At 48.1% G+C, this 25,868-nt stretch overlaps 3 protein-coding genes across 5 annotated transcripts in view; all 3 read left to right on the top strand.

Moving 5' to 3' along the window:
- The first annotated feature begins 2,137 nt into the window (after nt 1-2,137).
- NONO (non-POU domain containing octamer binding) lies at nt 2,138-11,042 on the top strand. Of its 2 annotated transcripts, none has more exons than XM_042479147.1 (10): nt 2,138-4,056; nt 6,112-6,305; nt 6,937-7,238; nt 7,912-8,007; nt 8,202-8,398; nt 8,526-8,610; nt 9,240-9,339; nt 9,492-9,534; nt 9,633-9,742; nt 10,089-11,042. In XM_042479147.1, exons 1-10 carry the CDS (start codon nt 3,810-3,812, stop codon nt 10,224-10,226), a joined length of 1,512 nt encoding a protein of 503 aa, XP_042335081.1. In that variant the 5' UTR covers nt 2,138-3,809; the 3' UTR covers nt 10,227-11,042. The 2 variants fall into 2 exon arrangements, with proteins under 2 accessions (XP_042335081.1, XP_042335080.1); XM_042479146.1 differs by having other exon boundaries at nt 6,085-6,305.
- A 2,955-nt stretch (nt 11,043-13,997) lies between these two features.
- Nucleotides 13,998-19,684, top strand: LOC121936043 (mitochondrial ornithine transporter 1-like). Of its 2 annotated transcripts, XM_042477814.1 has the most exons (6): nt 13,998-16,501; nt 16,966-17,224; nt 17,603-17,743; nt 17,873-18,045; nt 18,673-18,831; nt 19,161-19,684. In XM_042477814.1, exons 1-6 carry the CDS (start codon nt 16,432-16,434, stop codon nt 19,286-19,288), a joined length of 930 nt encoding a protein of 309 aa, XP_042333748.1. In that variant the 5' UTR covers nt 13,998-16,431; the 3' UTR covers nt 19,289-19,684. The 2 variants fall into 2 exon arrangements, with proteins under 2 accessions (XP_042333748.1, XP_042333747.1); XM_042477813.1 differs by having other exon boundaries at nt 13,998-17,224.
- Nucleotides 19,685-20,204: 520 nt separating this feature from the next.
- The window catches only part of ITGB1BP2 (integrin subunit beta 1 binding protein 2), a 7,299-nt gene continuing 1,635 nt past the window's right edge, over nt 20,205-25,868 (top strand). The window contains exons 1-11 of the mRNA XM_042480070.1: nt 20,205-20,465; nt 21,402-21,451; nt 22,309-22,365; nt 22,640-22,779; nt 22,860-22,978; nt 23,117-23,172; nt 23,453-23,523; nt 24,163-24,265; nt 25,058-25,183; nt 25,267-25,329; nt 25,770-25,864. Of these exons, the coding sequence (XP_042336004.1) occupies nt 20,402-20,465; nt 21,402-21,451; nt 22,309-22,365; nt 22,640-22,779; nt 22,860-22,978; nt 23,117-23,172; nt 23,453-23,523; nt 24,163-24,265; nt 25,058-25,183; nt 25,267-25,329; nt 25,770-25,864 (944 nt within the window). The 5' untranslated portion in view covers nt 20,205-20,401. The remainder of the gene's footprint in view (nt 20,466-21,401; nt 21,452-22,308; nt 22,366-22,639; nt 22,780-22,859; nt 22,979-23,116; nt 23,173-23,452; nt 23,524-24,162; nt 24,266-25,057; nt 25,184-25,266; nt 25,330-25,769; nt 25,865-25,868) is intronic.

The following is a 25,868-nucleotide window of genomic DNA, read 5'->3' as shown; positions in this document are numbered from 1 at the left end:
CTTAACCTTCTCTCTTCAGGCTAAACTCCCCAGCTCCCTAATATCTCCTCGTAGGGACTACATGTTTCCAGATCCTTCACCATTTTGGTGGAATCTCTTTTCCTCTCATTTGATCCATTGTTCCGTGTTCTAATCTCTGGAGCAGCAGAAAAAAGCTTGCTCCCTCCTCAAATGACACCCCTTCAATACTTAACAGGGCTCTCCTATCACCCCTTAACAGTCTCTTCTCTAGCTTAAACATCCCCAGCTCCCTAAGTCTTTCCTCAGATTTGCCCCTCAACCAACCACAGTTCCCCTGTCCCAAGCACCATGAACCATCCCATGATGCCTTCTGGTTCCAGAACTCTCTAGTCCAGCCCAGGAAAGCCCTCCTCCATCTGAAGCCCCTGCAGAAGCCATCCTGCCCCTGCTCCTCCAAGGGATCCTGCCAATGGCCCAAGAAGCATTGCAGGATCCCTTTCTAGGGTTCACCTGACTGCTGACTGCTTGGTTGTCGTTGTGGCCTCCAAGTCACCTCCGACTCATGGCGCCCCTCAGGGAAACCTATCCTGGGGTTTTCTTGGCCAGAGCTGTTCAGAGGAGGGCTGCCATTGTCTTCCTCAGAGGAGGCTGAGAGAGTGTGACTTATTGGACAAGTCGCCAGTGGGTTTCCATGGTTGAGCTGGAAATTTAAACTCTGCTCTAACACTCAGACCACTAGGCCGTGCTGCTCTGGCTGAACAACTCAACAAAACTACAAATCCCAGGATTCCACAGCCATGAAAGCAGTGTCAAACTGGGTCATTTTTACAGTGCAGCGTGCTCTTGCTGGCACTGGTACTACAGAACAGACTGCTTTAAATGCCACGGCTTATACTGGGGAATCCTGGGACCTAGTTTGGTGGGGCAACAGACCTCTCTCTGACAATGTCTTCTCAACAAACTACAAATCCCAGGATTCCCTGCCATGGAGTCACAGCTATTAAAGCGGGGCCAAACCAGATTATTTCCACAGTGTGATGCACCTGCCTTGTAGAATGAATGCATGCTGACAACGCTTTTAATGCCATGGCGCCTTCCTATGGAATCTTGGGATTTATGGATTGCTTTAAACAGCTATATAGCTTGGATTAGATTTGTAGTTCATGTCTCTCCAAACAAATGGCTTCTCACCGAACTACAAATCCCCGAGTGCCCACTGGAGGTGCTAAAGAGGAACCAAAGCGGGTTAATCTGCAATGTAGAGCACTTGAAAAAGCCCCTCCTCCCAGGGGCGGGCCAGGGTGCAGGTGCTCCTCCCTTATTTATTCTGCCTCTAGGCACTCTCGCTCCTGCAAGGTAGGCCAGTTAACTTCCTCTCTGGGTTCTCTGAGGGAGGGACCTACCCTATCCTGACCCCGCCCCATCTAGGCTTAACTCCGCCCCCAATGCAGGTTTGGCCCCGCCCCAATCTAGGCTTAGCCCCGCCCCCAATGCTTGAGTGGCCCCGCCCAAAGTACCTGCAAGACCGGCCAATCGCCACAGTCCACGCCCCTTCCCCCCCCCCCCCCCCCCCCCCCCCCCCCCCCCCCCCCCCCCTTCCTCCTTTTCTGTGTCTCTTCTTTCTCTTTCTTTCTCTTTTTTTTGTTCTATTTTTTGTTTTTTAGACCCTTCACCATTTTAGTCTCCCTCCTTTGGACCCATGGCTCCAGTTTCTCAACATCCTTTTTGAATTGGTTATTCCAGGAGGAGGAGAGGAAGGTGACCCTGGTTTGTTAACATTATTATCATTATTAACATCACACTTTCCCCCCAAAGTCGGGGCTCAGAAGCGGCTTGTAATTTAAAACAGTAATAAAATTAAAAAGGTGCAGAAGTGGACACTAAACTTGAACTGGGCTCTTGCAGAATTGAAACACTTATTAAACGAATGAAACGCAGTTAAAAGGATCAAAGCTCTTGAAAAGAGTAGAGCATCCTTCAGCCCCTCTTTGAAAAGGACTTTCTGTTTTAAAAGCCTGAATAAACTTGCAAGTTCCCGGGTTTCATAGTTTCCAAAGAGAGCAAAAGATTCCCTCAACTGTCATTCAAATATCAAATCTCTCAACTCTTATTTCTGTATTGTGTCCTTTCCCCCCCAAAAAACTATTTGCTTTATTACTACAGTACTGTACCATCATTTCCCCCCCAAAACTCCCATCATGGGAAGCTATTCTTCATTCTTTTCTTTCTCTTCTCTTAATCTTTTTGATTCAGCCAAGAACCATCTCTTTCAAATCCCACTTATTTCCCAAACTTGGGACTCAAAGCACCTTTCAGTTTAAAAGAATAACGCGGTTTTAAAAGGTACAGAAACGGACATTAAAACAGAGTATTAAAGCTCCTCCTCACTCATTAAATGAACGAAATGCCGTTAAAAGGACCAAAGCGCTTAAAATCAGCGCAAGGCTCCCCTCCAGCTCCCTTTCTGAAAGACTGCCTGGTTTAGAGAGCCTGTCTTCATTAAAAATGCCTTGGCTTTGATCTAGGTCTGTAACTTTTGAGTTTAATTTTGTGTGGACTTGTGTGTTGTGTATAAAGCCTTGTGTGTTTATATCCGCAGCTCTTTGTGAGGCCTAGTTGTAGTAGACCCAAACAACAAATAGGATTTACCCAGTGGGTTGAAGGAGTCTCTTTTAGACTCTCCACTCGGCATGCGGGGTGTAATTGTCGCAATTAACACAACAGTTATTACAGGTGGAGCCTCCTTAGCCGGAAATCAGGGAAATGCGCCAAAGAATCCCATCTCCAAGATGTCTTATTATATACATACAGTGGGGTTTGGCTTCAGGAAACCCCTCCCTGATGATGCTAAAATCTGTGGTTGCTCAAGTCCCATTATATACAATGGGGTATTATTATTACAGTGCGCATTAGGTATCTACTGGGGTTTGGTACTTGGACCACCACCCCATGGAAACCAAAACCCATGGATGCTCAAGTCCCATCATATACAATAGGATATTATTATTACTGTTACTACAGTGGGACCTTTGTATCTGCTGAGGTTCTTGGACACACACACACACCCCGGATCCTCAAATCCCGTTATATGGAATAGCATAGTAAAATGGTGCTCCTTAGACAAAATCAAGGCTTACTCTTCAGAATGTATACATTTCAATCCTTGGATGGTTGAATCCGTGGAAAAGAAGCCCATGGATGTGAAGGGCCAGCTATACACACAAATTCCATTTTTAAATAAAATCCAAAATACAGAACATTTATGCATAAGGGAGACTCTACTAGTATATAAAAAAGTATAGCAAGTGTATATGCATACCTATATGTTTTTATGTAGCTTAATTTATTTTATGGGATGGTGTGCACCTTAGCACTAGAGGGCTTCATAGGTCATAACTAACAACTTGAATTGTGCATAGAAATAAGTAGATAGCCAATGAAGTTGTTTCAACAGGGAAGTCAGATGTTTCCAATTGCCTGTAGACAGCAGTCTCTGCATCACCAAGGTTTGGGGGAGCAAGGGAGGATTTGTGGGGTGTCCATGTCCCTAAAAGCTCCTGCTGCCTGTAGTCACCTTGTGGGATCCTTAAAGGGTCCGTGCGACTCTGGTTGTATTCCCAGGTACAGAGCCTTCCCCACTACTCCTCTGTATGGAAGTGCAAGGAATGCTTCATTCTGTGTCTCAGAGGGGCACTGAATCTGGGTTTCAGTCACATTTTAAGTGAGCTAGCCACACTGTTAAGCTTGTTTTGGAGGTTTCCAGTCAACATGCTGGGTAATTCCTTTAAAATTTGAATGATAAGTTAGAGCAGATTCATTCCCCATTGATTTGGGAGCTGCTGGTCTTCATGGGGGGGAAAACATGCACACTGCCTTCTATGCTCCACTTTAATCAAGGTGCTCTCCAACCATTTTCTCTCCCCAGGTTAAAGATGCAGGGCAACAAAGGCTTCGCTATGGAGAAGCAAAACCATACTCCGAGGAAGCAGCAGCAGCACCAGCATCAACAGCAGCACCAGCAGCAACATCAGCAGCAGCTGCAGCAGCAGCAACAGCAGCCGAGCCCAGCGAACGGGCAGCAGGCCAACAACCAAAGTGAGTTCCTGGTTCTTTGCCTGGGAGAGGCAGGGGAATTCGTGAGGGTTTCCTTAGCGCAGGTTCCATCTCCTTTGTTCGGAACACAATCTGAAAGATAGTGATGGGGGGGGGTCACTCATTCTGTTTCTTCCAGAGACTTCGATGCTCACCTTTGAGTGTGTCTTCTGTTGCAGGATGTTACAGATGGTTATTATTGATTATATTTTTAATGCTCCATTCACACACCCTGGGAATTTGTGGTTGGTTGTGCCTTCCTAGCATGTGAGTACAGAACAGAAAGCACAACTGGGCACTTGTCGCTCGCATATAAATGCAGCAGCTGCATGTTAGTTTGGAATGGTCCTTGCATTGCTTGGGATGCACTCCCAACCAGGTGTGGGTGCCCAGTGCAGCAAACCCAACTCAAGCCTTCCTGGTGGCCTTCAAGGAGGCTAGGTCCAGGTAGAGTAGTTCTCTGTAGGCAGCCTAAGACATCACAGCTGCCTTGTGACTAGATGTAGGCCGTTGATCATGACTGCATTATGAGGCCAACAAAAACACATTACATGCACTTTTTAAGATCTCTGGGGACATCTTCATCAGACAGATACAGTTTTAAAATCAAACAGGGGAAGAAAACTGATGGTATTACAGGTCTGCATCTTTCTTGAGGCTGAGGTGTTATTGAGATAGTATCTGGGCAGCACCACCACCTCCATTGCCAAAAGCAGGAAAAGAAAATCCCTGAAGGTTTTGATTTCATTTGCCATTGTGGCCTGAGAGTCTGAGGTTGGTGAGAAATAGGTTAGAGCCACAGAAAGAATGTCACAGAGAAATCCAGAAAGGCAACAGATCTTGATCTTTGTTTTGGTACAAACTTTTAGTCAGTTAGTGCTGAATAGTATAAGTTTCTGAGACGCCAAATAGGTGATGATGATAATAATTTATATTCTGCTTAATCACTCGTAATCCAAGCGGATTGCAACAATAAAATGTCTTCCTAAAGTTGCCGCATACTGTTTCTGCCCTCTTCGGCTCTTCTCAGTGGGGGGTACTTCTGTCTCAGCGAAAGCGATAAATAAAAATCTTATGTTTTTTCTTTTTGTTTTGCAAACTAAGATTACAATACTTGATGTGGCAAAGACATGAGTTGTTTGCTGATTCGGTTTTAGTAGTCTAAGCATACAATTTTTTAAAATGGAAGGAATTCATTAACATGTAGCATAGTTAAACAAAGAGAGTAAATATGGAGATTTGCTGCTTAGCTTGCTGAGCTTCTGGGGCAAATATTTCACATTTGTGGGTAGCAAAGATCATTCTTTTTTTTTCTCTGGGCTTCATGAACACTCAGTGGCTTTCTGTCCCCATCTGGCCTTTGATTCATATTTCTTCTGTCCCTGCAATCTTTCTGACTGTTTTGAACACTTGGTCATGTCGCAATGCTTGGTCCTCCCCACACACACTTCATCCCAGCAATGTGTAACCTCCTTCAAACACCCAGTAAGACTGATTTGGCGCTTTGGGCTGGTTTGCTTCTGGTCATCTTGAAATATAGGACTGTACATTTGCAGAATGGCCTTGTCTTTTGGTCCTGTCTTGAATTGCTTCTCAGAACTGTAACCGTGCAGGCTGTCTGTCTAAGGAGCCGTGTGCCATGCCCAGCCTGCTGCTGTGTGCCGACTTGCTTTCTCTCTAGTACAATCATGTATGTAAGTGCTGCTGGTCATCCTTGCTGCCTTGGACCTCTCCGTCCAGCTGCTGTGATGCTCTGGCCATCCTGAAGGTGGCTTTTGACTGCCAGTCTGCAGGCACTTTCCTTTCTCTGTGCGGGGCAAAGGCTGGAATAAGCACCTTCTTCCTCCTGGCTGGGCAGCTACCCAGTTGTTCCTCTGTGATGATTGCTGGCTGCTCTTCCTCTTGCTGGTTTGTGCTGACCTACTGTTCAGATATTTGGAAGCTGGATGTGTTGGGAGACTAGGTTAATCTTCTGATCTCTTTACTCCTGAATTGTGTTAACACTTGGCATTTGTTCCCCCAATTTTGTAGAGCGATTCTGTACCTTATTCCCCTCAGATGAAGGCCTGACGATTGACTTGAAGAACTTCCGGAAACCTGGTGAAAAAACCTTCACCCAGAGGAGTCGCCTGTTTGTGGGGAACCTGCCCCCTGATATCACAGAGGAAGAGATGAGGAAGCTCTTTGAAAAATATGGCAAGGCTGGCGAAGTGTTCATTCATAAGGACAAAGGCTTTGGCTTTATCAGGCTGGTGAGTGGCTTTAGGGGAGTCTTATCCTACAGTTTGGAGGAGGTTGTGCTGTCTGTAATGCTAACGCAAATGGATTTGAGTAGTTAAGGGAACCTGGCATATGGTATATTTCAAGGTGTGTGAATGCTGGATTTGCTAAAGACATGCAGATAGATGAAGACTAGCATACAACGTAAAGATACAGCTATAAAAGGAAAATATCACAGGATAAACACAAAGCAGACTCCACAGCTGGCAATAGTTTTTCCCCCTTTGTAACATGCACTTTGTAAGAAGTCTGCCTTTGCCTCTTCAGGAGGGCATTTGTTCCTGTTGACTGCAGGATTGCTCATCCCGCTGGAACAGTGATGGTCAGCTTCCTTGGACTACAGGCTACAGGCACTCCTTTGACTCTCCCCCTCCAAATCTCAAAAATTGTCTTCCAAAGCTGAGGGTGGTGTTGCTGTTTGAATGCAGTCTTCCCCAGGCCTTAACTGAGCCCCAAAAATCCTTCCTTGAAAGCAGGGAGTGAGCAGTCAAGCACTGAGGACCCCATGTGGCAGGTCAGCTGCGCCAGAGGGACTGAGGAATGCTGCCTGATGTGGTGGGCCTCTAATGGGGTTTGTGGGTTTTTATTCCTTCCTGTCTGTAGGAGACTCGGACTCTGGCTGAAATTGCCAAGGTGGAGCTGGACAACATGCCCCTGCGTGGGAAGCAGCTGCGAGTGCGCTTTGCCTGCCATAGTGCCTCGCTGACGGTCCGGAACCTGCCCCAGTTTGTGTCCAATGAGCTCCTGGAGGAGGCCTTTTCCATGTTTGGCCAAGTGGAGAGGGCTGTGGTGATCGTGGATGACAGAGGCAGGCCATCAGGGAAAGGCATTGTGGAGTTTTCTGGAAAGCCAGCTGCTAGGAAAGCCCTGGACAGATGCAGCGAGGGATCCTTCTTGCTCACCACGTAAGTCTTGGTTGGAGGGAGAAAAGGGGGGGAAGTCCGCCAGGGGCAGTGGAGAGCGCACGCCTTTCAGTAGCTGTGACTCTCAAGCCATGTTCTCTGCCTGCGTCCACAGAACCAAATAGCAGCGCAGTGGCATTTTGCTCATCACTTGCGGTGAGTAGCCTGTGTTGAGGAGAACCAGCAGAGCAGGAGGAGAGAAAGGCAGCGACCTGGGCATTTGGCGTTTGGCTTTTCTCTGGCTGTTGGCTACTTGAGAGCACAGGCTGTATGATGCTTTGCTTAGAAGACTGGGTCAGTGACCATTGGTGCCACCTGCCTGAACCTGGCCACTGTTGGGACCAAGTCAGCAAGGTGTCCCCCTCCCAGCAAGACTGAATAAAAACTGGCACAGATGAGTGGCCACAGCATAGTTTTAGGTCCATCCTGAGTTGTCTCATGGTCCTGATTTTTAGTTGTCACGTTTCTCCTGGACACTTCATTGGCCCCAAGAAACAGCAGTATTCCCCTTCAGATACAGACAGAAAGAAGGGCCCTACATTACCTGGGTTGCATGAGGGTTCAAATGTATACTTTGAATCAAAGGCTACCACTGACACTCAGTTCTACAAAACAGCGCAATGTTGGACACCACCAGAAGCTTGACGTGCTAGGTTCCCCCCCCCTTTCCCTCCAGGTTCCCTCGGCCGGTGACTGTGGAGCCCATGGATCAGTATGACGATGAGGAGGGACTGCCAGAAAAGCTGGTCATCAAAAACCAACAATATCACAAGTAAGTATGAGAGCATGGAGGAGAAAAAGGGGCACCCTTTTAGATGAGACAAAGGCTCTTGAAAAACCATGTGGCCAGTTGTGTGTCACTTGGCTCTTTCAGAGAGCCCTAACTCTGTGAATTTCAGTCCTACGACCTGCACTGATCACACACTCCCATCTGGGTGACTCAGTTCTTTCACCTTTCCTTTGCAGGGAGCGTGAGCAGCCTCCCCGCTTTGCCCAGCCTGGATCCTTTGAGTATGAGTATGCCATGCGCTGGAAGGCCCTTATTGAGATGGAGAAGCAGCAGCAGGACCAGGTGGATCGCAACATCAAGGAGGCCCGGGAGAAGCTGGAGATGGAGATGGAGGCAGCCCGCCACGAGCACCAAGTCATGCTCATGAGGCAAGGTGAGAAATGGTGTCCCACCAAAAAAACACAAATGGCCAGTTGTTCTTGGTGACAAGCCTCTGGCCGTTTGCACTGAGCCAGCGATATAGGGACACTAACCTGCTTGTCTGTTGATGCTTCTTCCAGACTTAATGAGGCGCCAGGAAGAGCTGAGGAGAATGGAGGAGTTGCATAACCAGGAGGTGCAGAAGCGCAAACAGCTGGAACTCAGGTGAGCAGGGAATGGGGGAAGACTCTCCTGGTATGAGAACAGGCCAGGAGCATTGGTGATCAGTATGGTGCACAATAGGAGTCTAAGAATATCTTGTAGCTTACACTGAAGCCACTGCATGCACTAAATGGTCCTACCAGTGCTCTACCTGGTAGTAGAGTTTGCTACTGGCTAACCCAAATGTGGTGAATGTTTGTCCCACCAAACTAGAGCTTCCATAGTGCTTTACTACTGACCATGATGGTTGGGGCTTTTGGGTATTGAAGTTTCAAGCATCAGAAGGACCCAAGGCTTCTCATTCTTAGACTAATATATGGAGTTCAGACTTCATGTTAAAGGGCTTTTCAACTTAACTGAGCAGTAATTGTGGAGGTGTTCTGTTTTGGGGGAAAAAAAGGTTAGCAGGGACTCAGCACCATGTTACCTCCTGCAGAAGATGGTTTGGTCCTGTTTAACTTGGACAGCCCACCATGCGTCTGAGCACTATGTAAGTGCCTTGTAATTCTGTATAAGGCGTAGGTTACTAGCCGGGTTGTCTTCCAGAGAGAGCAGTGGCTGTGCTTAAGCATGGCTGAATCTTCTTGTGTTTCTGTAGCTGACAAGGCGGCATGTATAATCTTCCCTTTCAGGCAGGAGGAGGAACGCAGGCGCCGCGAGGAAGAGATGAGGAGGCAGCAGGAGGAGATGATGAGGCGACAAGAAGGATTCAAGGGCGCCTTCCCTGATGCGGTAGGGAGCCCCCTTTGGGCTGTGGGGCAGGGATTGCCCTCCTCTTACGCTCTACAGTGCATGGGAAGGGAAGCTTCTGTTGCCTTTCTGGAAGGACACACACATGGTGCCAGTGACATTGCTTGAGGCAGGTGTCTCTTTCTGTCTTCCAGAGGGAGCCACCAGATATGCGAATGGGGCAGATGGGAATGGGAGGTAAGTGTCATTTCCTCACTAGAAATCAGGAGGGGAAACGGCCTGGTTTTGGCTTTCAGATGTGCCACAAGAGTCCACCTTGGTTTTTCTTCTCCTAGGTGCGATAGGCATGAACAACCGAGCGACCATGGGAGGCACCACTGTGCCAGCAGGACCCCCACCTGCTGCTGGTCCTGGGCCAATGATTCCTGACGGTTCCATGGGAATGGTACGGATTTACCCTTTTTGCTGGTGACCTAATGTAAAACCAAGCAGAGCTCAACTTCCAGTTCAAAGCTGGGTTTTCTTTCTAAGTTAAACACATTTTCTGCTAAGGAATGCCCAGTGTTGGGTCCCAGCAGGGAAAGGGGATTGGCCCACAAGCTTGCTCAAGTTGCTTACCACTATCCAAATTGCCTTGTGGCCTGGATGTTTCCCCATCATGCCCCTTGGCACGGCAAGATGGGGCGACTGGCTGGAGACGGTGTGGGAGACAGTGTGGGTCACAGTTGTTCCTGAGAGAATGTTTCTAACCTGAGCTTTCTCCTTCCCTTTCCAAACCTCTTCCATGCAAGACTCCGCCGCCACCCACCGACCGCTTTGGCCAGACCACTCCAATGGAAGGGCTCGGGACTATGGGAGGAAGCACACCCGCCTTCAACCGAGGAGCTCCTGGCGGGGATTTTGGTCCCAATAAACGTCGCAGATACTAAAAATGGGAGAGGGGGTTGCCCTGGCGGTTCCTTGGAAAGACCCCCCCAGGGCTGTCTTTGGGCCCCGGGGGCCTGGCTGTGGCAAAGGGGCTCCCAGCCAGATTGGTCCAGGGTTTAGGCGACACCCCAAGGTGCATTCCTGCAAAGCTCAATGTGAAAGCGGATCCCAGGAGGCTTCAAATAGCTGTGTAGTGTGTGTGTGTGTGTGTGTGTATGTGTGAGGCCAGGCTTAGGACCCTGATGTCTCTCCCATTCCCAGGCACCTCAGCACAAGCCCTCCATGGCCGACTGGCCGTCATCAGCCTCCAAAGGCCTTCTCCAGAGAACCGGGGCAGGGTCTGGGGGGACAGTACATGTCTGTAGCCTCAAAGAGCTTATCATGTAGGGGAGCGGGAGGGCTGGGGGGGGAGTTAGGTTTTTTTTAAATTTGTAGCTTCTTACTTTTCTTTCTCTGGACCATTTTTCTCCTCCTTTTTTGGTAGCTCACTGGAGGGCCATGTAGTGGTTGGTGGTGCTGGTGATCTGGGGAGAATTATTCAATGTGTTGTTACCCTTCTTTTCTTCCCCCCCCCCCTCATTTTTTACTGGTAGAAAAAAGTACAAAACCTATTGAATGGAAAAGGAAAACGTTTCCTGTCGAAGACTGAAACAAGACAACTGTTTGTATAACCCTAACTTTGCCTGTCTTGTGTAGAAGTATGAGGCATTTTTTCTTTACGTGTGAACCTGAGCTGTAATCGTCCACTAACAGGTTGAGTTCATCTGAAAGATTGTTCCAGGAATGCATTATTAAAAGGGATTTTAAGCCTTTTTTCACCTTGTGTGCTGTCTCCTCTGTTTGTTAGGCTGCTGGTGCATTTCTGGCTTGTGGTCACTAGAGGGAGAGGCTGCCGCGGCCCTCGTTCTGCCTCTCTTGAAAATGGCCGCCAGAGTCCCACTCCTGCGGAGAAGAAGGCATAGGGCTCTTTGGCTTCAAGATGTCCTCACTGCTGCCTGTGCAGGACCTTTCCTCCGCCTCCTGCAAAGCTCCTAAGTCTTTCCCTGTTCAGGTCACCAATCTGAGAGCGAGAAATTAGTCTAACAAGCTGGGAATAAGGAGTTGTACGCAGGTGGCAGTGAGCTCAGGAGACCCCGCTCTGAATGCACAGTGCGCTTGAAAGTGGAGAAGGTGGCTTTCCCTTTGGAAATCTTCCTCCCCATCTCCAGTGGTCTCCTCCTTCCTCAGGACTGTTGATACGTCAGTTCTTGTTGCAAGGAAAGGAGACATGAAGTAGCCCCAGTACTACCCTCTCCTTTCCCATGCTATTCCTTCCAGAGAAAGGGAGTCTGCAAAGGTTTGCTAATTTAAGTTCATTTGGAAGGTGGAAGGGAAGTGGATGGACTGGACTGGAGGCAGAAGCAAAAGGGTGGCCCCTTATTTCAGGATCAAAACAGTCATGATATTTGCTTCATTTGTATCTTGGAAGTGGGTCTCAAGGCAGCTTACAAAATTTTAAGACGGATAAAAAGATGCAGATGAAAACATGTAGAAGGTTGAAGCTAAAACTAATTGAGCTTATCTACAGAATTTGAACCATTTTAATCATCTCGTATTAAAGCCTTTGTGGTCAATCACTGTTTTCCCCACCTTCTGATGGAAGGGAGACAGTCTGATCTCCAGGGATGTAGCATCTTGAATGCATCTGATTTTGGATCTTAAGTTGCACTGAACCTGCAGTTCAGGTATAGATCAGTAAATTATGTGGATGTGTTCCTGGGAATCATGACTTTAACAAGACAGGGAGAGCATGGATAGGTTTGTACCCAACACAAAAGAAGAGTAGCTCATCATGTCTTAGCCAATTTTTTATTCAAAATGGGCAATAGACACATGTGAAATGAAACAACCAGGTCAAATATGCCATGCATAAATAAACATTTTGAGCCTACTAGAGGCCGCCTGAAAGCTTCTTCCAAACTCCATCTAGGGATTATTGTTTGTCTCGCCAGTCTTTGCTTTTCTGGTGATTCCCATTTTGTTGGCCAGATGTACAGCTCTATACTTTAACATGCTGGGGCAACTGGTGAGGCAGGTTAATCTCTCTTTTATGTTTGGCTCTTCAAACAGGCTTCAGAAGAGATTCTGGAGGCAAGTACTATTTCCTTTGCTTGTTGTAGCCAGGCGCACAAACCCATAGATTGGCTGCACCAGAATCCCTTTCTTTCCCAGCTCAAGCTTAGTTGCATTGTTTGCTGCTGGCAAAGTGCTGCAACCTGACACTGAAATTCTGTATTTTTCCAACCCTCCTCCACCGTCTTCCCAATGCTGATGCTTCCAGCTAGACAGAAGACAACGGGAGGGTGGGTTTAAAAACTGCTTTTTAAAGAAGGAGCTGCTTTATCAAGTGAGGTATGGCTGTGTTTGTGAATGGAAAATACCAAGGATTGGCTGGTAGAGCTAAGACAGGATCCTGTCCCTGTGTATAATATAATAATAATAATAATAATAATAATAATAATAATAATAATTTTATTTGTATCCCGCCCCTCTGAGAACAATCGGGGCAGCTAACAAAGTTAAAAATACAGCACATATAAAATCCCTGGTGCCCTCCCCCCCTTAAAAAAGTATTAAATCCAATGCAAAATTTAAAAACAAACAAAAAACATACAAGTTAAAAACCGACCAGAAGCAGTCAGTGCCCTGTGCTCCTGGGCCTGATTTGGAAACCCATGCAGTGTTGCAGCTGATTTGTACATGGATGGGAGACCCCAGGAGGGAAGGCAAGACTGATTCTCCAGGTAGGGCTAGGAATGAGTCTGCAAGGCTCCTTGGAGAGCCAGTGGCCAGTCTTGTCCTTTATTGTGTACCCTCAAATCCTTTCCAACTTCGGTATCATGGGGCTTTCTTGGCAAGAGTTGTTCAGAGGAGGTTTGCCGTTGCCTTCCCCTGAGGCTGAGAGTGTGTGACTTCTTGCCCAAGGTCTCCCTGAGCAAGAATCGAACCCTAGCCTCCAGTGTCCAACATTCAAACTGGTGCCACACTGGGCTAGCTTGACCCAAATGCTGATTTGGGTCAAGTGTCCTCTGTTCCGCAATACAATATGTTCAAAAGGAGAAACCTCCATTCCTTTGTTGGGGGAGAGTGGCTGGACTTCCCAGTTCTATGGAGGGCTTGGCCAGGCGCCTCCAGAACCGCTTCCCTCTGGCCTGAAGGCATCCAGCGACTGCTGTCTTGTTGCAGTACAATGATTCCAGATAAGAGCCAGACTGGAGAGCCCCTTCCTGACAGCACCTGGGCCCTATCTAAACAAGGTGTGCGGGAGGGCACTGCTCAAAGTTCATTGTGCGCCAGCGGCTCCTATTCAGAAGGTGCTCGCATTGCAGAGCTGCCGGCGCCAGAACCCCGCTTGGTGGTAGGCATCCAAGGGAGCTTAGCCGGACTGGTCCAGAACAGGGGCAAAGGAATGGGTGCAGGAAGGCAGGCTTCCCTTGGGGGGGGGGGGGAGGCAAAGGTTTTCTGTGCATGTCAAGCGTGCTTTGTGTTCTGTGGGTGGTGGAGGAAAGCTACAGGGGAAAGGAGCAAGTATGCAGCTGTGCAAGAGGCGAAGGCTCTGGGACAGGAGCAGAGCAGATGGGTCGCCTGCTGAAGGGACCAGGTTCAGACCTCGGGTGTGAAATGGGCCCCAAACCTGGAGATTTCAGGCTTGGTCTGTTCCAGGACCCATTTGTTTGTCGTCTTGGCCGTCCATGGGATCCTCCGCACTCTTCTCCAGCACCAATGGATTTTCTTTTTACCACTTTCTTCACTGTCCTGCTCTCCCATCCATTCGTAATGATGGTGAATACAATGGCTTGGATAATCCTAACTTCAATGCTGAGTTGTATCTCTTCTGTTTTTCATAGTTGCCCTCATTCCAAGTCATCTTCTTATCTCTTGATTGCAGCCTCTGTTCTGCTCCAAAGCATGGGAAATCTTTTTAACTATTTCTATTGTCTCCTTGTCTAGATTGAATGTGAGCATGGCCTCCAGAGTCGCTATTTATAATGCTGTTTACGTTCAGCATTAAACCTGCCTTTGCACTTTCTTCTTTGACTTTCTTTAGTGATCCAATTCTGTGATATTTTCCAACAGTAATATGGTGTCATCTGCATATCTTAAGATTGTTGATGTTCCTTCCTCTCATCTTCATTCCTCCTCCTTCTGAACCTGCACTTCATCTATTTTCTGCATCCAAGTTGACAAAAGTAGGGTGATACAATGCGCTCTTGCTTGGCTCCTTTGCCAACTGGGAACCATTCTGTTTCTCCATATTCTGCTCGAACAGTTGCCTCTTGTTCGAAGTACAGATTCCCCACCAGGACTATCAAATGTATAAGTGGCACCCCCATTTCTTTAAGCATAGATTCTCATGATCTATGCAGTCAAAGGCTTTCATATAGTCTATAAAGCACATGCTGAGTTTCTTCTGGAATTCCTTAGTGCGCTTTATTAACCATTGTGTGTTTCCAATGTCATTCCTAATGCCTCTTCCTTTTCTGAATCTTGCTTGCACCTCTGATATATATAGGCACATATATTAATGTGGCATAGTGGTTTGACCATTGGACTAGGACACTGGAAGACCAGTTCTTACTGTTATTACAACTATTATTATTGGTTTATATCCCACCTGTCAGTAATGAGACTTGATGCAGCTAACAGTATATATGAACCAATACAGATCATAGCTATGCAAAACCATCGGGCTCTTTCACATTACAAAATTAAAACACTTGGATACTCCTGTTAACTGCTATGGCTCCATTCCAGGGGATCTTGGGATATATAGTTTTGTGCAACACTTAAGAGTGCACTGGCAATAAAGCCTACCTATTGCACAAAACCACCAATTCCAGGATTCCATAAGGTGTTTAAATGGGATCAAAGTACTATCGTTTTTTCATTGTGAATTAATGCCTAGAGGCTTCCTGATGGCATCCTGCAGCACGATTGTGTTCAGCGCATGCTGCGATTAGACATCATTGATAAAAAGGATGGCAAGGCAAAAGGGCAGGTAAGGTAAGATACGGTAAATTGGCACTCAGCCCCCAGGCCTTAACATTTGGCAGCTGGGATTTTCACTGAAGGAACCAAATAGCAGAGTTCAGTTGCTGTATTCCAATAGCTCTGACACACAGCACACATCTTGGGCTGCATCTGTACTGCGGAATTAATGCAGTTTGGCACTGCTTGAACTGCAAATGGATCAGTGCAACTCAATCCTGGGAGCTGTGAGATACTTAGTCTGGAGCTTTCTGGTGCTGTGGCAAACTACAGCTCCCAGGATTTCATAGCGCAGAGCCACAACAGTTAAAGTGGTGTCAAACTGGATTATTTCTGCAGTGCAGGTGCAGCCTCTGTTCTTGGGGGTGCTGTCAGGGTGACCAGGAGTCCTCTTTTTCCCTACGTTTCAACCTTCTGTCCAGGAGGGATTGCAAAACGTCCTCCATTTGGAACATGGCTAAGAAGCATGTATTTGCATTTATGTTAAGTGCTTTTGGCTCCATTTTGGCCGAACGTCCTGCATTTTGCATTGCCTTGTCCTCCTTTGTGTCTATGAGGACATTGGCCCAGCCAGCAGAGCCTGGAGCAGCCTTTCCTCCACTGCCCTCCTGCTCTGATCAGACGGGTTTTTATCATGGTTTTTCCAGTCCCCGCCTGATCATTTCTCCCCCGAAGTCCTTTTACGACCAGCCTGTTATCAGCCTTTGGGGAGGCAGCTGAGGTGAATGGACCCGTGGGGCTGCGGCCTGCTGCTGACCCAGCTCTTTCGGCTGGACCTTTCTCGCTTCTGCCCAGCTGCCAGCCCCGAGACAGATCCCCCTCCAAGTTGCAAGGATTTCCTTTAGCAAACTCAGAGTAAATGTTTTCCAGCCACTGAAGGCATGCTGAATTATATATTTTTGCCTTTTGCTCATAAATAGGGGCAAAAGAATCAGCCTTCATCTCTCTGGGCCTGCCAATGGCGGAGAGAAGGTTGATCTGCTGGATTTCTATCTGTCGCTCTTGCTTGTTGTGCGCCTTCAAGTCGTTTCCCGCTTACGGCACCCATAAGGAGGGTGTTCTTGGCAGGTTTCCTCAGAGGGGGCAGTCTATGCACTCCCCAGCTGGGAGAAAGGATAAGATATAAAGTTAAGCCAATGATTTGTTTTCCCCAGTGAAGACTCCTGTTTCTCCCCTGAGATGGCTGCTGGACCTTCCCAAATCCACCCCGTGGTGCAAATGCTGATAGACCTCACTGCAGGGGCAGCAGGTAAGCTGGGAAGGAAGGGCTGGGGGGAGCTCAATATCTCACAAAACTGCAGATCCCAGAATTCCAGAGCACTGAGCCATGGCACTTAGAGGGGGCACTTAGAGTGGATGATTTTTGCAGTGCAGATTAGATCCAGGATAGTCCTGACCTGGTGTTCTAGGTAGGACCCAGTGTCCTAGACCCAAGATAGTCCTGATCTGATGTCTTAAGTAGGACCCAGTGTCCTAGAACCAGGATAGTTCTAGGAAGGACCCAGTGTCCCAGACCCAGGATAGTCCTGACCTGGCATCCTAGGTAGAACCCAGTGTTTTCTTTCCATCCCAGCATCTCAGGAACTGGTCTATGAGCATTTCAGTGACCCCCAATGTTCATGCACAGAGCCCACCATCTTGCTTCTTTGGGGATCTGGTTGCGCCAGGCATTATTCCGATGTCAGCCAGTGATGCCTTGCGCCCTCCTTGCAGGCGGCGTGGCGTGTGTGGTGAGCGGCCAGCCCTTTGACACCATCAAGGTGAAGATGCAGACCTTCCCGGCCATGTACCGGGGCTTCTTCGACTGTTCGGTAAAGACCTACCGGCAGGAGGGCATGTATGGGCTCTACCAGGGCACCACCCCAGCTTTGCTGGCCAACGTGGCAGAGAACGCCGTCCTCTTTGCTTGCTACGGCTTCTGCCAGGAGGTGGTCAGGCAGCTCTTCGGACTGGGCAGCGTCCTGGAGCTCAGGTGCGGCTTCTCGGTTTTTCTGCACTTTCACTTCCTCTGCTTCATTTAGGACTTTATCTCACACCAATTGTATAGAGAGAGATCTTGCAGCACCTTTGAGACTAACTGAAATAAAAAAGTTGGCAGCATGAACTTTTAGTAGGCTTCAGTCTAAATGCATCTGAGGAAGGAGACTTAAGTCTATGGAAAGTCATGCTGCCAACTTCTTTATTTCAGTGAGTCTCAAAGGTGCTACAAGATCTCTCTACATTATTAGTATCATTATTATTATTATTATTATTATTATTATTATTATTATTATTATTATATCTGAATGCATCTGAGAAAGTAGACTGGAGTCTTTGCTGTCCTCTGAGTAAGCCTTCTTTTGGACGACAGCGACCTGCACAGTGCCATTGCCGGCTCCTTCTCCTCGGTCTTCTCCTCCATGGTCCTCTGCCCCACGGAGCTGGTGAAATGCCGGATGCAAGCCCTCCACGAGATGAAGGTCACTGGACAGACAGCCCTCTCAAGCCGCAGGTACCCAGGGATAGACTGCCTCTGGCCAGGGAGGCTTGGGTTCAAGTATGTCAGCAGAGGGGAGGAAGTCGACTCTCTTCTCTGCATCCTGGGTGCATCATGGATTTGCTGATCTTTTTCCCCTTCCAGCTCCACCTGGGCAGTAGTGAAGGCCATTTTGCACTCCGAGGGCCCCTTGGGCTTCTTCCAGGGGTTGACCAGTACCTGGCTGCGGGAGGTGCCCGGCTATTTCTTCTTTTTTGGGGGTTACGAAGTCAGCCGCAGCTTCTTCCTCCAGGCTGGACAGTCCAAGGAGGACCTGGGTAAGAAAGATGGGGCAATGGATGTGTTCCTGAGTGCTCCCTTTTCAACAGAATTGAGGCCCAATACTGGGAGATTATATTTATTTATATCCCACTTCCCTCCCAAAAACTGGGACCCAAAGCGGCTCGCAGTTTCAAAGCACAGTACATACAATTAAAAACTTGCAAAAAGTGAGCATTAAAATAGAATTACAGTTTTAAAGGGCAACCCCCCTTTCCCCAAATGGACAACTGGAAGTGATGCAACATGACGTCTAGCTGTTATTGTGGCTGATCTATGGCTAAAGTAGAGGTTATCGGGGTCTCAGGTGGGTTAATGCAAACCGTAGGGGTTGGAGGCCCCTGGCTCCAAAGTTGTCCCACTTCCTTTCAGACTAAACTTGAAAGGGGCTGTCCAACATTATAGTGCCTGGATAGTTTCTTTCAGCACAAACTTTGTTGGACCCACTGCCCCACTGATATGGGGGCTGCTAGTGGCCACTGCGCAAACCCAGGTTCTGTTGGAGGATCTCAGGAGGCCTTGCATCCATCCAAAGCTTTTGGGTGGCATGCGCTTCCCAGCAATGGTTGTTTGCATGTTTCCACATGGGGGGACGGCACTGATCCCCCATCGCCGTCTCCTTGCAGGCGCGCTCCCTGTAACCGTGAGCGGAGGCATTGGCGGTGCAGCGTTCTGGCTGGCCGTCTATCCAATTGACTCAGTCAAGTCACGGATTCAAGTGTTGTCCATGGCCGGGCGGCAAGATGGCTTCCTGATCTCCTTCTTCAACATCCTGCGGACAGAAGGTGGGCCCTTTTTATATTACACAGATGAACGATTTATTGAATTGGTCTTCTGACCGTTTCAAACTAATACAATTTATCAAACCATGCAAATAAAAATGTCAAAACTGCAATACAGTTATCATTTTAAAAAACATGAATCATTAATGTTCTTATAAGAAGATGCTGCTCCAACCACTACACTGTTCTGATCCACTACCTTACCTGATGTTTCCTAATTGATTTTCACGATCTGAATCTTTGTTGGTCCAAGCATCTACTCAGCAAAGTTGGGTCGCCTTTGGAACTGAGGAAAGTAGTAAAAATCCTCTCTCTTTCTCTGAATCTTGCAGGGTTCATGCCTCTTTACTGCGGACTGATGCCCACGGTGATCCGCGCATTACCCTCGAACGGTGCCCTCTTCCTCGCCTATGAAATGACGCAGAGAAAACTGACTGGCCTGGCAGAAAGAGCGACCTGAAGCCGGTGGAGAATCAGGATTCGAATGCAGGATGGAAGGGCAGAGAGAGACTGGGATGCGTCTTCAGACTCAATTGCTGTAGCCAATACTTTGCAAGGAGGACAGTCCTGTTCTGGGATTAAGAGAAAGCAAGTGGGGCTTTCTGGGCCCAGAGGGTCCGTCTTTGGGGTGGGGATGATGGGAGACAGACTCTGGGGCACTCTTTCTCAACAGAAGCCCCAAAGACCCCCTCCTTGGTGGACACAAATTGAACTTTTGGGAAGCCATATCATATGGACATGTCTAAATGGGGCTATTTGTACTTGAACAGATGATCGCAACTATTTTTTTGCCAATCATTGCTTTAATTATTAATAAAACTTTAAAAAAAGAAGAGGAAGAAAAGATTGGCTGTCCATTTTTTTGGGTTGCCTTTGCTGTGAGGTTTTGAGGAGCAAGGCTTGGGTTAGATGGCCTTTAGGGTTTCCTTCCAACTCCCTACAGAGATGGGTTTTAAATCTGAAATGCAGGGCTGAGGAGGAGGAGGAGGAGAAAAGTGGCTTGTCTGAGCATCCTAGATGTGGAAAACAATGCCGAACATATGGACATATCATAGAATCATAGAGTTGAGAGAGACCCCAAGGGCCATCCAGTCCAGCCCCATTCTGCCATGCAGGAACCCTCCATCAAAGCATCCCCATTGACAGCCTCTGCTTAAAGACCTCCAAGGAAGGAGATTCCACCGCTTTCCAAAGCTGCATCTTCCACTGTTGAACAGCTCTTTTACCGTCAGGAAGTTCCTCCGAATGTCGAGCTGGAATCTCTTCTCCTGGAGCTTGCATCCATGGCTCCATTGGGTCCTAGTCTCTGGAGCAGCAGAAAGCAAGCTTGTTCCCTCCTCAATATGACACCCATTCTGTCCCCATGAGATGCATTCCCCACACATGGCAGCTGCATTTGACGCTGCGTTTGACGCTGGTGGGTGCATGTCCATCTTTGGGTCTGGCTCCAGTTGCAGGGCCTCCCTCGGCTGCCGGCTGCTACTGCTGCTAAACATAGCCAAGCCTCATTTTGTGTCCAGCCCTGAAGCAGCAACGAGGGAAAACAAGTCTGAGCCAGAGACCATCGAGAGATATGGCTTTGCTGTGCTACAACAGGAGCTGCGGGCAGAAGTTTGAGCCAGAGACGAATGCCCCGGGTGAGTTGGCACCAGGATCCAGGTGGGCAATGCATGAGTGCCCTTGTCTGCACCCCCAGAATCCCCCACCGGCCCCAGACTTTGCAAAAGGAGGCATTGCACATGGATCAGCAGAGGCACCCTAGACACACAGAGTTATGTAATTCAGAGACACAGCCATGTTAGTCTGGAATATCCGTCCGCAAAGGGATCTTGCAGCATCTTTGAGATGAGCGGACGAAGTTGTAGCATAAGCTTTTGTAGACTTATGGGAGGTTTATTTCTTAGATGCATGTGGACCAAGTCTACGAAAGCTTCTGCTACAACATCTTTCACGCAGTGCTACAAGATCCCTTTGCCTGCAGTTGTAACGATCGTCTTTCTGACGGAGAGGCAGGGTGAAAATAAAGTTTTTATTATTTTTATTATATTATTATAAGTGTGTATAACATTGTCTTCATGAACTGTGCCTTCGTGAACTGACTGACAGGCAGGTCAACAGATCGTGCCTCTCCCAGCATTGGGATGGAGAGAGACCTTTATGATGTTTTACTCTATTTTAATGTTGTTTTATTATTGTTAGCCGCTTCAATCTGCTTGGAGAGGTGGGATATACGTTGTTGTTGTTGTTGTTATTTCCCTGTGGGGTTTCTGCCAGACCTGCACAGTCAGTCTGCAAAAGACAGCATAAAGAAGTGTAAGCTGCAGGCCTTTGCCTTTCTTTCAGGGGCCAGGTTGATCTGGGGCAAAATAAAAATAAAAATGAATATATATTTGGAAAATTTCCTTAAAATTCAGAGGGACGGGGGGAATCCAAAGTAACTGGAAGGAAAAATTAAGGGAGAATTACCAGGAAAGAAAGTAAAGATGGGATTGAAGGGTGGGAATGGGAGGGAAGGACGGTGTTAGTTCCTCTATGGCTGTGTCTTCATCTCCGTCTCTTTCTGTCTCTTCCAGATGCCTGCCTCCATCATCCTGGTTTCCCCATCTTCCACGATGCTTTGAAGGTGAATTTTGGGCAGGCAAGATGCTTGGTTGGATTTGCTTTTTAGAAATGCCTTTGGATGCCATGTTTGTGAAAGGGGAGAATTAATGGTCTGCTCTGTTGCACCCAGGGCTGGTCGTGTTGCAAGAAGCAGCAGAAGTTGATGTTCAATGCATTGTGCTCAATGACATCCCTTAGGTTTGGGTTTTGGCCTGAAATGGTACTAACCTGGCAAACTGGCTGGCTGCTCCGAAATGCATTTGGTGTTTGCATTTTGTCTGGAAATACCCTCAAGGCACCATCGGATCCAACCTGATCTTAGAAGCTAACCAGGGTCAGCTTCGGTTAGTACTTGCATGGGAGACGGCCAAGAAATGCCAAGTGCCATAGGCTCTGTTTCTGAGGAAGGAACTGGCAGAAGATTCCTTGCTTAAGGAAACCCTGTGAAATTCATAGGGTCTCCATCAGTCAACAATTGACTTGAGGGCATATACATATACTCCAATCCAAAATGCTTTGGGATAAACCAAGAAAAACCAGCAGATAGTGTGCATTTGTGCATTTTAATATTTATTTTGGTCTACAATTCTCAGCCTGGCTGGGAGATTCGGAAGACGTAATCCAAAAAGTAACTTCCCCTCCACTGATGGACGAACCCAATTCACCATCATATAGATACAAGCATGATTGGTGTCTCTCTTGGTCTTTCATATATAATTGATCTGTTTGTGAAATGTTGTGCATCTCTCCTCTGCTGGTCATCAGGCTCAGATGTCTATTTGTAGCCTGAACCATGGCAACCTGAATGCCATTTCTGTTTGTGTGTGGGCTCCTGTGTTTGTGGAAGGGAGAATTAATGGTCTGCTCCATCGCACCCAGGGCTGGTCTTGTTGCAAGAAGCGCACCACCGACTTCTCCGAGTTCCTTTCCATAAAGGTACGTGATGCGCTCCCATTGTTATTCAGGCATGCACTGTTTCATAGAGTGATGAGGGCTACCCTGATGGCCATGGTTGCAAATGATGACCACGCATGGCCAGTGTTACTTGGGGTGGTGATGGCCACCTGCCTTGCCTTTGAGCTTCTGCAGATCTGTGAGAAGAGCGTTTTCTTTGCTGGGAAACTGAAATGTCCTCCGGAGGCATAAAGCGGGTGGCATCAGATGCTTGGGGCTGAGGCCAGGTACAGGTGTGCATTTTGTGTCCCCATAGGGCTGTACCAAAGGCTATCACAGCAATGAGAAGCCTCCAGAGCCGGAGGAGGCTTTGAACGAGTCGAAGGTCAAGATGGCCACGGAAATCATTGTCCAAGGGCCAAAGTCGGCAGAGATGATGGAGCGCGAGAGGCCCAGGTGAGGCATGGTTTTCTCCTGGCATCCATGAAGACTGGCACAGAGCATAGCTTTACTATTTTGCTCTCGTTCCCCTCCAGTTCAGACGAACCCAAGCAGCTCCTGCCGGTCAAGGTGTCCAAAACCTTGGAACAAGCCCTGGGTAAGCTGGACTTGACCGCTAAGGAGGAATCTCCGGTGCATGGCTCTGCAGAGGCAGGTGAGAGCCCTCTGGGTCGTGCCAACGGCAAGTGGGTGGGCAAGGGGCCTAGAGACCGGTGGGTCTGCAGGTCTCTGTGCTATCAGCCAAGCTCTCAAGGGGAAACCTGGCCGCTGTTTCTCTTCGGACGTCTCTTAGGGTCAGCCCCAGAAGTGACCGTTGGCACCAGCTGCAAGAACTCTGGATGCAAAGCTGTGAGTCTCGCTTATATCTCCTCTGTGCCCCCCTCCCAATTCTTGCTTTACTAACTGGAGGACTTTCTCTCCTGCACTTAAATCAGAACTCGATCTTGGATCACAACTCCCAGCATCCCCCAGTCAGCATTGGAGAATTTTGAGGGTGGAAGGAAGCATGGAAAGGAACTAAGGGGGCAATGCTTGCAGGACAAGAGTAATGGGGCCCTTAAGCTGGTTTGGTCCATGCCCTCCTGGTCTGTTTGGCTGATCTTTTTGCCCCGCAATGCATGTCTTTCAGACCTATCAAGGTGAGGAGAGCAACATGGAAACCTGCGTTTTCCATCCTGGGGTGCCTGTTTTCCACGAAGGGTAAGAACACACATCGACTTTCCCCCAAAATGTCTAGTTTCTCTGGTCCCCTCAAAATAATGGAGACACAGATCTCCATCTGTCAGGGCGAATGATCTGCCTTTTTATAGCATTGCCGCATCTCCAGAATTTGGACATCCCCACCAGCCCTTTTGCAAAGCAAATGGGTTTTGCCTCCCATAAGACCAGGCCACTCCAAAATACTTTGAATTACAATGGGAGGAGGATGCAGTTGGGGAAACCTAGCTGGAGCTCTGAGAATGGCACATGCCAGCCTCAGAAGAATCCCAGGATGGATTTTGTAGGATGGAGTCCTAGCAGCCAAAGCAGTGCCAACACCTCAGTATTTATACAGTGCAGATGCCCCCTTTGCCTTCCCCCTTTTTCTTTGGATATCTAAAGTCTTATTTCTAAAAAGCTTGACTGACATTTTTAAGTTTCTGCGATGCTAGGAATTTGGGGACTGAAGGAGAGTTTCATGGGGAGGGAGAAAGAATTCTTCTTTGGAGGGCAGTGCTCACATTTAGCCACCTGGAATCCATATAACCTGGAGGAAGTCGGAGCCCAGCCTTTTGGAAGTTTTCATTCTTGTCTCTCTGTTTTCCTCCTGGTTCCTCCTTCTTCTTCTTCCCAACCCAGCATGAAATACTGGAGCTGCTGTGGCATTAAAACCACGGACTTCACTGCATTCCTGGAGCAGAAAGGATGCAGCCGAGGGAGGCACATTTGGGCGAAGAAGCAGGTGAGGATGCCTCCTCTGGGACTGGCACTAACACATGTTTATTTGGGGGAATTATTGGGGTTGCCGCATCAGAACCATCTCAGGACCGGAAAATGGCTCCTTGCAACTTCATACTCTCATGCAGTGATTCCCAAATTTGGTCCTCCAGGTGTTTTGGACTTCAGGTCCCAGAATTCTTAACAATTGGCCAACCTGGCTGGGGCTTCTGGGAACTGAAGTCTAAAAAATCTGGAGGACCAAATGGTGGGACCCACTGCTCTAATGCAATGATTCCCAAACTCTGGCCTTCCAGGTGTTTCGGACCTCAGCCCCCAGAAGCAAGCCTCTGCCATCTTGGTTTGTAGTCTGGGATTCTGGGAACTGAAGTCTAAAACATCCAGAAGGCCAGAGTTTGGGAATCTCTGAAAACTTACAGCACTTTATAAATAAAATGTAATAATAATAATAATAATAATAATAATACACAAGTGATTTTTCAAGGAGACATCACCCTCCTGCGATATCATTCAGCAGGATAAATGGACAATCAGCCATGATTAAAGCATTGCTGCTGCTTTTGTGTGCCTTTGGGTTAGTTCTGATTTATGGCGGCCCCGTTGTGGGGTTTTCTTGGCCGTCTTCTTCGGAGGGGGTTTGCCACGGTCATCCTCTGAGGCTGAGAGAGTGTGACTTGCCCAGGGTCACCCAGTGGGTTTACATGGATGTGGGAGGACTCTTCTCTTTTGCGCCAACCAAAGATGCCAGCTTTCCCTGGGGTAGGTGGATGACCTCTTTCCTTGCCATTTTCTCCAGCAGCAAGACAAGAAGCTGGTCACTTGCCGGCAGGACTGGCACCAAACCGGTGGCCAAGTGGTGGTCACCGTTTACGCCAAGAGCCCTCGGCCGGAGCTCAGTTCAGTCAAAGCCAACCGCACCAGGGTAAGGAGGGAGGGCAGTGTTGGACCAGATGGCCTTTGCAATCCCTTCCAGATTAGGATACTATGAATCCCCTCCTCTTGCAGGTGGACATCCGCATCGTCTTTGAAGGAGATAAGGTTTTCCAGGCAGAGATGGAGCTCTGGGGGGTAAGTTCCCATTTGCCTTTCTTAAGTCTGTGGAATCAGTACGTAGTAGAGAGATCTTGCGGCACCTTTGAGACTCACGGAAAGAAAGAAGTTGGCAGCATGGGCTTTCCTAGACTTTGGTCTATTTCTTCAGATGCATGTAGTGGAATGGAAACCAGGGACAGACCTATATATGCCATTAGTGTGTGAGAATGTCTGTTCAAATGCTGTTCTCGAACACTAATGGCATATATGTCTGCCCCTGGCTTTCTATTCCACCAAATGCATCTGAACCCTAATTCCCATATAATCGCCTAATGTCCCTATAATCACTTGAGACATGGGAACCCTAATGCTGGGAGCTGGCTGGCTTGTGGACGGTGGGGGTTGGAGTCCCAAACCCATTCCTGCATTTCCAAGCTGCTTCTTTGGTCCTGATCTGATGCATTCTGCTTCCTCAGGTGATCAATGTGCAGAAGAGCTTTGTGACCATGTTGCCTTCCAAGGTGGAGGTGGCCCTCCAAAAGGACGGCCTTCTCACCTGGGCCAGGTTGGAGCAC

The sequence above is a fragment of the Sceloporus undulatus genome, chromosome 7, assembly GCF_019175285.1.
Source record: "Sceloporus undulatus isolate JIND9_A2432 ecotype Alabama chromosome 7, SceUnd_v1.1, whole genome shotgun sequence".
Lineage (NCBI taxonomy): Eukaryota > Metazoa > Chordata > Lepidosauria > Squamata > Phrynosomatidae > Sceloporus > Sceloporus undulatus.
Note: the sequence above shows the minus strand (reverse complement) of the source record. Positions and strands in the feature narration are given on the sequence as shown.

What these genes read in the sequence shown, in the direction of transcription:
- NONO (XM_042479146.1), top strand. Translation starts at nt 3,810, where the DNA reads ATGGGGGGGAAAACATGCACACTGCCTTCTATGCTCCACTTTAATCAA. An exon ending in GCAGCAGGCCAACAACCAAA is followed by an intron (nt 4,057 to 6,084) that starts GTGAGTTCCTGG and finishes CCAATTTTGTAG; the next exon opens with AGCGATTCTGTACCTTATTC. An exon ending in AGGGCGCCTTCCCTGATGCG is followed by an intron (nt 9,340 to 9,491) that starts GTAGGGAGCCCC and finishes TCTGTCTTCCAG; the next exon opens with AGGGAGCCACCAGATATGCG.
- LOC121936043 (XM_042477813.1), top strand. Translation starts at nt 16,866, where the DNA reads ATGTTCATGCACAGAGCCCACCATCTTGCTTCTTTGGGGATCTGGTTG. An exon ending in ACAGTCCAAGGAGGACCTGG is followed by an intron (nt 18,046 to 18,672) that starts GTAAGAAAGATG and finishes GTCTCCTTGCAG; the next exon opens with GCGCGCTCCCTGTAACCGTG. An exon ending in CAACATCCTGCGGACAGAAG is followed by an intron (nt 18,832 to 19,160) that starts GTGGGCCCTTTT and finishes TGAATCTTGCAG; the next exon opens with GGTTCATGCCTCTTTACTGC.